This window comes from Sturnira hondurensis, unplaced genomic scaffold, assembly GCF_014824575.4.
Source record: "Sturnira hondurensis isolate 20B ecotype Veracruz unplaced genomic scaffold, ASM1482457v3 Scaffold0020884, whole genome shotgun sequence".
In the NCBI taxonomy this organism is placed as follows: Eukaryota; Metazoa; Chordata; class Mammalia; order Chiroptera; family Phyllostomidae; genus Sturnira; species Sturnira hondurensis.
Window position 1 is genome coordinate 541,070 of NW_028093515.1, and position 12,483 is coordinate 553,552.

General features: G+C 53.7%; 1 protein-coding gene across 1 annotated transcript in view; it reads right to left on the reverse strand.

The window, feature by feature from the left end:
• The window catches only part of RYR1 (ryanodine receptor 1), a 120,474-nt gene that overhangs the window by 60,806 nt on the left and 47,185 nt on the right, over positions 1–12,483 (reverse strand). The window contains exons 38-55 of the mRNA XM_037030815.1: positions 11,706–11,852; positions 9,014–9,287; positions 8,330–8,444; positions 8,110–8,242; positions 7,610–7,704; positions 6,188–6,323; positions 5,798–5,984; positions 5,600–5,708; positions 5,131–5,251; positions 4,873–5,042; positions 3,378–3,598; positions 3,187–3,277; positions 2,143–2,283; positions 1,587–1,750; positions 1,392–1,470; positions 1,070–1,159; positions 481–621; positions 77–151 (exon numbers count right to left, since the gene is read on the reverse strand). Coding sequence (XP_036886710.1) covers positions 77–151; positions 481–621; positions 1,070–1,159; positions 1,392–1,470; positions 1,587–1,750; positions 2,143–2,283; positions 3,187–3,277; positions 3,378–3,598; positions 4,873–5,042; positions 5,131–5,251; positions 5,600–5,708; positions 5,798–5,984; positions 6,188–6,323; positions 7,610–7,704; positions 8,110–8,242; positions 8,330–8,444; positions 9,014–9,287; positions 11,706–11,852 — 2,489 coding nt within the window. The remainder of the gene's footprint in view (positions 1–76; positions 152–480; positions 622–1,069; positions 1,160–1,391; positions 1,471–1,586; positions 1,751–2,142; positions 2,284–3,186; positions 3,278–3,377; positions 3,599–4,872; positions 5,043–5,130; positions 5,252–5,599; positions 5,709–5,797; positions 5,985–6,187; positions 6,324–7,609; positions 7,705–8,109; positions 8,243–8,329; positions 8,445–9,013; positions 9,288–11,705; positions 11,853–12,483) is intronic.

Genomic DNA, 12,483 nt, shown 5'->3' on the forward strand with positions numbered 1-12,483 from the left:
GCTGAGACTCAGAGGCCGTCCTCCCCTGCCCCAGCAGAAACCTCCATGCTCCCAAACACAGGACCTGGGGGCTCACCTGCAGCTCCCGGGACAGGGTCACTCCGCTGAGATCGGGGGGTTGGGGGTTGTAGCCTTCTCTCGGATCATAGGTCTGGGAGGACGAGAGAGATGGTGGGCTTGATGGGGGAGCAGGATCCCAGGCCCCAACCCAATCTACTCCCCTCACTTGGCCCTGGACCCCTTCTCTGCGCCTTCTCCTTAAGGCCCTGTCTCAGCCATCCCCTCCTCTCTCCTCTGCCCCTGGCAGTTCTTCAGACTTATGCTTTCTCCTTTCCCCCATCTCTGGGCCTTCTCTTGCCCCCCTCTTCTGGCCTTCCTCCTTCGCCTGACCCCGCCTCCTGCCTGGCCCCGCCCCCTCCTGTTCCCATCCCTTATTCTAGCCCCTCACGACCCCGCCCCCCACCCCGGTCTCGCCTCCACCTGGGCACTTTGGGAGATCTTCCGTGTTTTTTTCTTCTCGGTCTTCTCCTCCTCACCCTCCCTGGCCTTCTCTATGGTCCATTCCCAGGCAATCATGGCCTTTAGGGACTCCTTGATGGGCCAGCGGTAAATCTCTTTGTCCTGGGGTTGGCAAGAGGGAGCAGAGTTGGAATGGGGGTAAGAAGCGGGTGGAGGTACGAGACCCTGGCTCGGCCTCCCTGGCTTCCAGTGTCCTAAAAAGAGGGGAAATCTCCTAGCACGTGGCAAGGAAGTGGTTCGGTCGAGGTTGAACCCAGGGCTGTTCTCTGCCCTTTCACAGAACCTCCCCAATGAACTCTCATTGTCTCATCTTACGCACAAGAGTCAGAGATGTTAAGTATGGCCAAGGAATCAAACCCAGACGGACCCTTCAGGAGGAATGCTAGGGGTCCTGGGTCTAGGGGATGCAAGCAAGTTCAAGGAAAGGCCCAGTCCGTGGAGGGGGATCCAGCTAGATCCAAGCCCAGGAGGCAGACTCTCCCCTCTCTGAACCTCCAAATTCGGAGGTTTCGTTCTGGACTCCCGACATCGCTCCCCAAGGCCTGGTCACCTTCTCTGAGAAGGTCTTGTAGGGCCTCAGCATGGGGTGAGTCTTCAGTTCCTCATCTATGTTCTCCCCATAGGACCAGTTGTTCTGGATCTGGAGATGAAAAGGGGGTGGGTGGAGGCGGTGTCGCTGCAGAGCTGAGGGTGGGGGCAGGATGAAGGGTAGACAGCAGCTTGGGAGACAGGGAGAGGGAACCCTGAAGGGATGAGGGCTTCAGAGGAGGCTGTGGGTCTCAGGAAGAGGTAAGGGTCTCTCCGAGGGAAAGCTGGGGTTTTGAGGAAGGCTGGCAGGGGGAGGGGCTCCTGGGGAGGGCCCGGATGCCAACCTTGTCAAAGGCCCACTTCTCATGTGTGTACTCTGCGAACTTGTTAATGAAGGAGTCCAGCTTCTCTGGGATGATCACGCTATTGAGGTGGATAGGGTCAGTGGCTGTTGGAGACTGGCCCCTCCTTCCGTCTCTAACAGTCACCTTCTCCTTCTCTCCGCCCCCCTCCCACCCTCTCCTGCCCCTAGGCCTCACTTGAGGGTCTCCACAGGCCGAGGGTCAAAGTTGCCTTCAGCATCCACCGTAGCCTTTTTCTCAGCCTTGGACGAGTACGAGGCATCCACATAGTCAGGGGGCAGGGCCCCCGCGATGGCACACAGACAAGGCATTGCTATGCGATACAGCTCTGCGTCATACTTCTGGGGATGCATGGGACGGGGCATCACTGCAGGCCTGGCTGAGCCTGCTGCTCCTGGGGCCCGAGGACCTCAACGTCACCCTGCCCACCAGCCACTCTCCTCCCTGAGCCCACAAACGTGGATTGTGGTCCCTCTCCTGACGCCCAAACCTCAGCCCCATCTGGCCCCTCAAACCACCCTATGTTACCTTCTCCAAGTGCCCAGATGAGGGGCCCATCCCCCTCCTCCATGACACCCAAACCGGAGATCCAACTCACGGGTTTTCTCTCTGATCCAAACCTGCAGAGCCACCTCCCTCCCTGAGCCCCACATTTGGGGATTTCATTCTGAATTTCATCTTTGGACCTCACACCCTCCAAAGGGGTTCCTTTCAGGTCCCTGGGAGCCCAGACCTTGTGGGCCAGGGAATCGAAGATGCCCCAGAAGAGTTTCCTCGTGAGGTGGAGCTCCTCCTCCGAGGTGATGCCGAAGTTGGCCCAGCCTGTGGGCAGGCAGTAGTACTTCCAGCAGCGCTCATAGTGGTTGGTGAGGAGCTGGTGAGAGCAAGACAGGGACATGCAAATGAGGGGGGCAGAGGCGGTTGGCAGGCAAAAGAAAGTCCTGGAAGGCCCAGGGCTCCCAGCCCTGGGCTGGTAGGAAGGAGTATGGACCATGTAAATGTATGCTAATGGTGAATAATATGCTTATTGAGGGTGGTCCTAGACAGTTTATTATGCAAATTTAGCATTCTAATTTAGAGTCACGGTGGGCCTTAAACCAGAGCTAGATTTGTCTGGTGTTGCTTTACACAAATAAGCATGCTAATATTAATCCACAAATAGGTTGTGAGTAAAAGGGCATAGGGATGTAGTGCTTTGCTCTTATGTAAATTATCATGATGAGTAGAAACATAAGCAGCACCTCATACAGATACATGGTAATTAGGAAGAGAGCCTCCACATTTAATATGCAAAGTTGAAACAGGGACTGATTTAGATGTATTATGCAAAATAGTCAAGATATCTGAGTCGAAGGTATCTCCTTATGGAAATTAGCATGCAAATAAAAAAGTAATAGAGACAGTGTGCAAATATTCAGAATAGTTGTGGTACTGTTTATGCAAATAAATGTACTCATTTGAATAGTAGAAGGCCGGTGGTCTGGGCATGAGAATAAGCATGCTAATTAGGAAAAGTGGTGTGCCCATACAAATATAGTTCATTTATGTGTGGGCTGGCTCACTGTTAGGCAAATGAAATGCTAATTAGAGAGTGTTAGAGGCACCAATGATGTAAAGTGAATATCCTGGGAATTCTAGTATGCCAATGAGAACGCTAAAGAATGGCCTCACATTTGCAGTTTAACTGGCCTGGGGGATACGGATACCACGGAGCCCCAGGGCGGAGTAACCGATGGGCGGGGCACGGAAATGAGAGCACTAAAAAGCCTTCCCTAACCTTGAGTGGCATCTTGGCGAACTCATTAAGAATGGGAACGTCGAACACCAGGCGTCTCAGAAGGTGCTGCAGCATGGACGGGCGGATGTACCTGCAAAGACAAGGGCGGGTTCTCGCCTCGAGGCCAGCCCCCTCGCCCTTCCCCACCCAGCCCCAGCCCCAGCCCACCCCCGCCCACGATCCCTGCGCACCTGCAGAGGGACATGAGGCAGTCCTCGATGACGTCGCGCTGCGCTTTCGTGAGCGAGCGGCCGCGGGACAGGCGGTACACCGTGTGAAGCATGGAGTCCACCATGATGGCGCGGTGCTCAGTTCCCGCAAAGAGTGGCGCACACTTGGTGATGAGCGGCATCACTGCCAGGCACAGGTAGCGGTTCAGCGCCAGCGCCATCTCCGTGGTGCTGAACGTGGCCTGGGGCGCAGAGTGGGGACATCAGGGCCTCTGCTGGCTCCTGGGGTTGCCCTGGCGCTTGGGCTGGACAAGTCTGAGCAAATGACCCAAGCTTCTGATCTTTCCCTCAAACCCGCTCCCCTGGTCTCTACTCCCTTATTGTTCCCGACTATACAAACTTTCAAACACACACAAAAGTGGAGAGCCCAATTCATGATCCTTCACAACCCAGGTTGGACGGCTCTGCAGTTTCCACCTCTTGCACGTTCATTTTCTCTAACCCCACCTTTTTCCTGTGACAGTTTCATGCAACCCCAGCCATACACCATTTTGCCCAAAGACGCTTAGATATGTATCTCCATTCAGACACATACTTCTATTTAACATTCCATGCTGCCATTATGACACCTCACAAAATTAATGTCTTAATATTCATCCTTTCTCCAATTGTCTCCAGAGTCGCTCTGCGTTTGGCTGTGATTATTTGGGTCAGGGCCATAGGAAGGTTAACATACGACATATATTTAGCTGAGGGGTCTCTTAGGTCTTTTCGCCCACAACTGTCCCTTTCCCCACATTAAAAGTGGGGACTTTTCATGTTATTTATTTGCTGAAGAAACTAGGTCATCGGTCCAGTGGAATTCCCTACATTTTGGCTTTGGATGGGTTGCTTCCCGGTGGTGTCAGTGAATTTGTTCCTTTGCCCCGTATTTCTGATAAGCTGATGGTTAGAGATTCAGATGCGTGCCTTTTTCTCAGTTAATGGCCAACCGTCATTTCTCTCATCTTATGAAGATCCTTCTTTTGACCAAGGTCAGCCCTGCAGCACATCGCCATTCCTGTGCCTCCTTGGTCACCAACTTGTGTAAAGAGTGTTAACACTCACTGTCCCCCATCCATACCTCGCCTACCAGGCTCCTTAAACGCTCGCTCTCCAGTAAGGCTTTGGGCCCATCACCTTACTGAACCTGCTTGTCAAGGTCACCTGTGGCCTCCATCCAGCCAAACCAGCGGTCAGTTGTCAGTCCTCATCTTACTTGGCCAGGTGACCTTCTGTAATTAGTGCTGGTGTTGTGCACAGGTCTTTATGTCTCTGTGGTGCTGAGCCATCACTGCGAATGATTATTTCTTATAATCTCCACCTGAGGTGTTGGAGATTCCCGCCTCCCCTTTCCCAGAACTCAGAGTTTTTCTCGGTTTTTGTCTTCCCTTTTGGTGGTGGGGGAGGGGGGATCAGGATATTTCAGAACGCCGGTTCCTTCTCCGGAGGTTGGGAGGGTGGCCAGGCTGCTCACCGTGTCCAGCGAGGCAGCTGCCCTCATATCGGGCAAGAATCCCACGTCCAGCACATGCAGCAAGAAGTCCTGGTTCTCGATGCCATACACACGGTCCAGGAAGAGCACCATGGACGCCTTGTGGTCTGGCACAAAGGATGCTGACATCTTTGGCTGCACCAAAGCCCCGTCTGTAGGCCAGGACACAGGGAGTCAGGGATCCCTTACGGACCCGCCCTCTCCAGCATCGCTCCCTTGCTGAGTCCCACCACCTCAAACCTTTGCCCAGGGTGGGGATCTGCAGGGGGAGGCTGATGATGCCCACGAGGTCGTCCAGGGGCACGAGGGAGCGCAGGATGGCACGGATCCGCAGGGCCTCGCCCTTGCCTGCTTGGATTAGCTGCATGGGGGAGATAGGCACGTCACTGGGAAACCCACGCGCCATTCTATCCCTTCCTGACCCACTGGCAGGTAGAGAGCGGAACTCCGTCTCGTGGGGCCAACTCTGGGATCCACACGGCCCCAACCCCTGCCTGGGCCTCTCCACTGCAGCCTCGACCCCCTGTCCTCTCACTGCCTGGTTCTGCCCACCCCTGCCACAATGGGCAGGGAGCTCTGGGAGAGTGGGACCACGGGCTGTTTGGATCCCCTGTCTGTCCCCAGCATTGCCTGACCCAGGATCGATGTTCTCGAATGCCTGAAGGAGGAGGTTTAGGGTTGGCCTCCACCCTCGTCTCTCAGTTCTCACATGCATCTCTGGCGCGCAGCGTCCAAGCAGATCGATCAAGGCGGCATAGAAGGACATGATGGCGTGTCCCAGGTGTACCCGGTTTTCCTCTGGGTGCTCCTCCCCAAAGCTGCAGGGAAAGATGGATGGTGTAGGGGGGGCAGCAAGGGACACAGGAGGGAAGGTGGTTCTGTTATAAAGAGTGGGCGGGAGACTCACTGCTCACGCCGCCGGTCCCTGCGGACACCCGGGCCGTCCCTCGCAGGGTCCTCAGAGATACGGATGGCCTCTTCGATGGCAGCCAGCAGTCCCGAGCCTCCCTCGCCCCGCAGGGCTGGCCCGAAGCACTCCGGCTTGCGGATGAGCAGGCGGACCACCACGTTGGCATTCTCCTCTACGCTCTCACCTGGTGGCTCCGGCGGGGTCGGGAGACCTTGTGAGCCCAGAGTCCCTCCCCAGGCAGCCTTGGACCCAGCACCTCAAGGGTTCAAGCCCAGACCCTGCCTCTTGCTCAGGCCAGGCCTGTGGTTCAAGACATGGGCCCCCCCGAGGGCGGCTTTGGCCAGTGACCCCAGCCTCCCACCCGACCACTGCCACCATCTGCCTCACCGTTGACAAAGACAGCGAAGCGCAGGAAGTCCAGGTAGCGCTCACCGCCACAGGGGTTCCAGCCGATGTCTGGGTACCCTTTGGCCAGAAGCATGGGGCAGCTCTGGAGGCCACAGCCAGCCAGGTAGGACACCACCTGGGGGCAGAGGAGGGCTCAGCCTGAGGCCAGACCCAACACTCCCTCCCTCCCCAAGGCTCAGGGCCCGGCCAATCCCTGGCACTCCCTTGAATTCTCTCTGGAGCCCTCAGCAAAAGATGACTCATCCATCCTCCACCCTCATCGCCCACCTGCCACAGGTGCAGCCTCTGCCTGGGACGCCCTACTCTCCCCAGTCTGTCCCCCAGACACCATCGGAAAGAACCTGCAAACACCCGAGTCTGGTCAAGTCCCTTCCCTGCTCAGAATGCTCCTCTCGGGGTAGAAGCCAGAACCCTCGCTGTCTCCCACACGACCCTCCACGCAACCTGCCCGATTTACCTCCTGCCCTCACCTCCCACCACTCACTCCTTGCTCCCTCTGCTCCAACGCTCTCTTTGCTGTTCAAACTCGCTCTCTTTGCTGTTCAAACTCATAAGGTTCACTCTTGCCTTGTGGCCTTCGCACTGGCTGTTCCCCTACCTGGAATGCCTCCCCCCCCCCCATGTCTACATGGCCCCTCACCTCCTCCAGAGCTTTACCTGAATGTCACTTTCTCAGAGAGTCTGTATCTGACCACTCTTGTCTGAACTTGGACACCTTGAACTTCTGACCCTTGATATTTCTCTCACTCACTTTTTTTCCTAACACTTGTCACCAGCTAATAAACCATATATGCTATTTATTTATCTTGTTTATTATCCATCTCCCAACCAGAACATCCAACCAGAGAGGAGTTGTGACTGTCACCATCACTGACATATCCCTGATGCCCTGGACAGGTCCTGACACGTAGTTGGTGCTCAATAAATATTTGTTAAGTAAATAGTAATATAATAGTGGGTAAAGGCTGGTACTTACTGTTTTGTAAGTGCTGTTACAGACTAACTTATTCAATCCTCTGAACAACTCTATAACGTTGTTTTAATTATTGTATTCATTCTGTGCACGAGGAGTCAGAGGCCTGGAGAATTAAGGTCATTTGTCCAAGGCCAGAGCAAGGGAGTGGGGAGAGTTCACTTTAAGTGGCTGAACTCCGAAGCCCACGCCCTTCAGCACTGCACACAGACGCAGGGGCACAGAGGGCCAAGAAATGTGTCAAGGCCACACAGCTGGGGAGCGGGGGGCGTGGACTTGCCCTCAGCTCATCCGTGAGTGACTGGATCCTGTTCTTCCCCTGGAAATTATTCCCCTTCTAATTTGGTCCTGGACCATCCAGAACAGCCCCGCAGAATGGGCCCTGAGTCAGCAGGTGCCCGCAGATCCCAGGCCTCCCCGCTGCGCACCTTCTCCAGGTCCTGCTCCTGCAACGCCAAGGCCAGCTCGTTGTTGTCGATGACAGAGGCAGCTGCCACATCCAGGGGCGTGGAGCCCTGCATGCCTGCGGGGTGAAAGGTGGGGGGAATGCTCTTTGGAGGTGCATAGCTACCTGCCTTTCTGCTTCTCCCACCTCCTCTGGGAAGCCCTCCCTGACCACCCTTTTCCAATCTGGGTCAGGTGCCTCTTCTGGCCTGTTCTTCCCCATCCCAGGCCTGACCACGCTGGGCTGCTGATGTCTTTCTTGGATGCGTCTGTCTTCTCTGTCACACTATGAGCCCTGGGAGGGCCAGGGCCAGGGCTGTCTGGGTGTCTCCAGCACTACCCATTACAGGGTCAGGTCAAGGGCAGGTTGAGGGTGAGTATTGGCTGAATGAGCGAGTGAGCCAGCCAGTGGAGAGTGAGGCGGGTCTGGATGGACGGTCCGGAGTGGGCTCTCGGGGGCAGTACCGGGCTCCGGGATTCTCACCCAGGCCAATTCCGCTGTTCTCCAGCAGGTAGCTCAGGTGGTCAAACATGGAGCGCTGGTTCTGACGGCTAATGCGGCAGAAGTAGCAGAGGAAGCGGCAGCAGCTTGTCACCATCTTAGGGAAGCGGATCTCCTGGGGTGAGCAGGGTGGGTCAGTGGTCAGCGCCTGCCCTCCACAGCCCCTGCCTCTGGAGCTGCCAGGCCCATGCAGGACACTTACCTTGGATTCGCCACCTCCAAGAACATTCACCATGACCTCCATGACTGTCTCATGCATGCCCAGTGCCCGCATCAGGTTCGGGTGCTGGTAGAAAACTTTGTTGTTCATGATGTTCCTGTGGACGGGTGGAATGCTTTGGTGGGGTCCAAGTCAGAGAGAGCCCCCAGGCCCTAGACCCTTTGAGGGGGCCACCACCAGGTGGACTACCCTAGGCAGGAGACCTTTATCCTGTTGCCCACTGTATCCCCAAGTGCCTAGAAAGGGCTTGGCATACAGTAGGTGTTCAATAAATGTTCGCTGAATGAGAAGATGAGGCACCTGACACTGAGTGAGTGCTCAATACTATTATTGTTATTGCCATGACTACAGCCAAGAGCTCACTAAAGCTGTGCAGGGATTCAATGAGGAAGGCACGGGATGAGGAAACTGAAGCTCAAACAGGGTGAACTTCGTGCCAAGAGTCACAGATCAGTAGGAGCTGTTACCCTGGGGGTGGGTGGAGAGGTCAGGGCAGAGGACATTATTCGGGGGACTGAGTTAGCTGCCAGAAGAAACCTATCACCCCAAGGATGAAGGAGATATCACTGCACCCAGAGGATGTGACCCAGGGGACAAGCTGGAGCCAGGAAGGCTCCCCTTCTTTCCTCCGGGATATGCGAAGTCAAGGAGGGGACGGCGCCTCACCCAATGCTCTGGATCATGAGGTTCTCCTCCTGGGGACCCATCTGCACAATGAGCAGCGAGCGGATCTGGCCGAGGCACTCGAGCAGGCTCATGGTGTCCTCCATGGAAGATGGCGAGATGGTGTATGCCCGGGGCAGGGCACGTAGCAGCTCCCCAAGCCCGTCGTACTGCCGGTGCAAGAGGCTGAACATGGCCCGCACCAGCTCGGGGCTCTGCACAAAGTCCTCCTGGGCCCACTGCACCACCGTGTGGGACACCAGCTCCTGCAGCGACTCTGGGAAAGGGACCCAAGGGTCAGCACACTCTGCCTGGCCAGAACCACGAGCCCAAACAATGCAGAAGGGGCCCCTCCTTCCCATGGCTTCTCAGTTACTAACTGCCCTGCTCCACCTGCCGGGAGTGCTTGGGTTTGGGCTGATTTTTTCTATTGCCCCAAGAGCCTCTGTGTTTTCCTCGCTCTAATGCCCTTCCCCTAAGAGCCCCTACAAATTTCAAGAGGAACAAAATGGAATCACTGGAGAGCACTAGAGCACTATCACAAGCAATTCACTATCCATCTCTGAAAACACAAGCTTCGGTTCCACCTGTCTGGTGAAAATACTGCCAACTTTTCATCCCAAGAGTCAACAAACACAAAGAAACACTGCAAACAGTTTGGCATCATTTGAAAATGATGTCAGAACAACTCTTTTATTCTCCCTGGCCATCGCCCTGGGCCTTTCCTCTCCTGCACCCCCATTCCCGATCTCTCCATCTCTGTCTCTCTCCCAATCCTTTTCCTTCCCAGGATTTCTGGGAGAGAAGAACAGATGTCTCCTGTGTCTCAGGGTTAAAAGAAACCTTCAGGCACTGGCATTAAATGATAGCGTCAATTTATGGCCTGTGATATGCTCCTCTGACCTTCCTTCCACACTCTGGCCCATCAGTCTAACCTCATCTCCTGCCCCCCTCCCTCTGCTCACTTTGTTCCAGCCACATTAACCTCTAAACACACCAAGCAAGTCCCTGCCTCAGGGCCTTTGCACTGGCTGTTCCCTCTGTACCAGTTATCCTTCTCCAGACCCTTGCACACCTGTCTCCCCGATTCTGCCCCTCCATTTTTGTCTCTCCCTCTCCTCTCACGCAACCTCATTCTTCTTAGCATCCACGCCACCTGATTAGATGATATATGTACATTTGTATCTGTCATAATATTCTGAACCCCTTGAGGGTGGGGACTTGGCTCTTCCCCCAACTGTATTCCCCAGCTCTGCCAACAGTGCCTGGCTCAGAGTTGGCCCAATAAAAATTTCCCAAATGTTGCAGACTAAATCCTCAACTAACATCAAGGACTCTGACCTTGAGAGATGGGACTAATGTGAAGTTTTCATAATGACCCATTGGCCCAACACTTATCATAACTGCTTTTCTAATTTCCCAGCATGGTAATCATGTCACTGAGAAAGAAAAACAAAGCAGCTCTGGCTGGTGTGGCTCAGTNCCCATTCCCTATCTCTCCATCTCTGTCTCTCTCCCAATCCTTTTCCTTCCCAGGATTTCTGGGAGAGAAGAACAGATGTCTCCTGTGTCTCAGGGTTAAAAGAAACCTTCAGGCACTGGCATTAAATGATAGCGTCAATTTATGGCCTGTGATATGCTCCTCTGACCTTCCTTCCACACTCTGGCCCATCAGTCTAACCTCATCTCCTGCCCCCCTCCCTCTGCTCACTTTGTTCCAGCCACATTAACCTCTAAACACACCAAGCAAGTCCCTGCCTCAGGGCCTTTGCACTGGCCGTTCCCTCTGTACCAGCTATCCTTCTCCAGACTCTTGCACACCTGTCTCCCCAATTCCGCCCCTCCATCTTTGTCTCTCCCTCTCCTCTCACGCAACCTCATTCTTCTTAGCATCCACGCTACCTGATTAGATGATATATGTACATTTGTATCTGTCATAATATTCTGAACCCCTTGAGGGTGGGGACTTGGCTCTTCCCCCAACTGTATTCCCCAGCTCTGCCAACAGTGCCTGGCTCAGAGTTGGCCCAATAAAAATTTCCCAAATGTTGCAGACTAAATCCTCAACTAACATCAAGGACTCTGACCTTGAGAGATGGGACTAATGTGAAGTTTTCATAATGACCCATTGGCCCAACACTTATCATAACTGCTTTTCTAATTTCCCAGCATGGTAATCATGTCACTGAGAAAGAAAAACAAAGCAGCTCTGGCTGGTGTGGCTCAGTGGATTGAGTGCCAGCCTGTGAACCAAAAGGGCTGCCAGTTTGACTCCCAGTCAGGGCACATGCCTGGGTGGTGGGCCAGGTCCCCAGTAGGGGGAGCACGAGAGGCAGCCACACACTGATGTTTCTCTCCCTCTCCTTCTCTCTCCCTTCCCCTCTTTCTGAAAAGAAATGAATGAAATATATTTTTTTAAAAAAGCAAACCAAAACCACGAGGACATGGAAACCGTGGTGGTGCAGGAGCCATCATGTATGGACGTAAGTCTCTGCTCTGGAGGGCCACATGCCACCCTGGTCCAACACACACATACCGTGCCGCTCCATATTTGGGCCACACCTCCAGCATGCCTCCGCTCTCACCTTGCCCTCCTCTCCCGCTACTCCTCATAGCCTGCCTTGGACTCAAAGGCTCCCCAGGCACAGGGGGGCCTGCCCCACCTTGGCCCCCTTCCTAATGGCCCTGCCCTTACGAGGTTTACTCTCCTCAGCAGGCAGCTCTTCCTCAGGTTTCTCTTCCTTCTTCTTCACCAGCCGCACTTTCTCCAACAGGCTCATCAGGCGGCTTCCCAGGGTGACCTCTTCCTCTGGTTCCTCCTCCTCCCCCACCAGCTGAATTCCTGGAGGTGGTCAAGAAGGAGGGAGTGTCACTCATCTGCTTCCTTATTTGTCTGCTTCATCATTCACTTTTTCATCCCTTCACCTGTACATTCATTTGTGTGTGCATTCATGGATTTTTTTCATTTATTTCTTTAATTGTATGTTCTTTTCATTTATTCATTCTTTGAGTATCTGTATTAGTCTTTTCTTATTTTTTTATTTTGTAGAATTTTACTTCTTTGATTTTTTATTTATTGATTTCAGAGAGAGAAAGGGAGGGAGACAGAGAAACATCTATTTGTTGATCCACCTATTCATGGACCCATTGGCTGATTCTTGTACATGCCCTGACTGGGAATCAAACCCACAACCTTGGTATATGGGAGCAATGCTCTAATCAACTGAGCTATCTGGCTTGGGTGAAATATTTGTCTTTTAAATCAGCTACTGTAACTATGTTCAAAGAACTAAAGAAAACCATGTTTGAAGCATTAAATAGAAGTATGATGATAGTGACTCATCAAATAGCAAATATTAATAATGAGGTAGGTGATATAAAGAATAACCATACAGAAATTTGGGAGTTGAAAAGTACAATAAGAATTTTAAAAAGTCACTAGAGTCCTGGCTGGTATGGCTCAGTGGATTGAG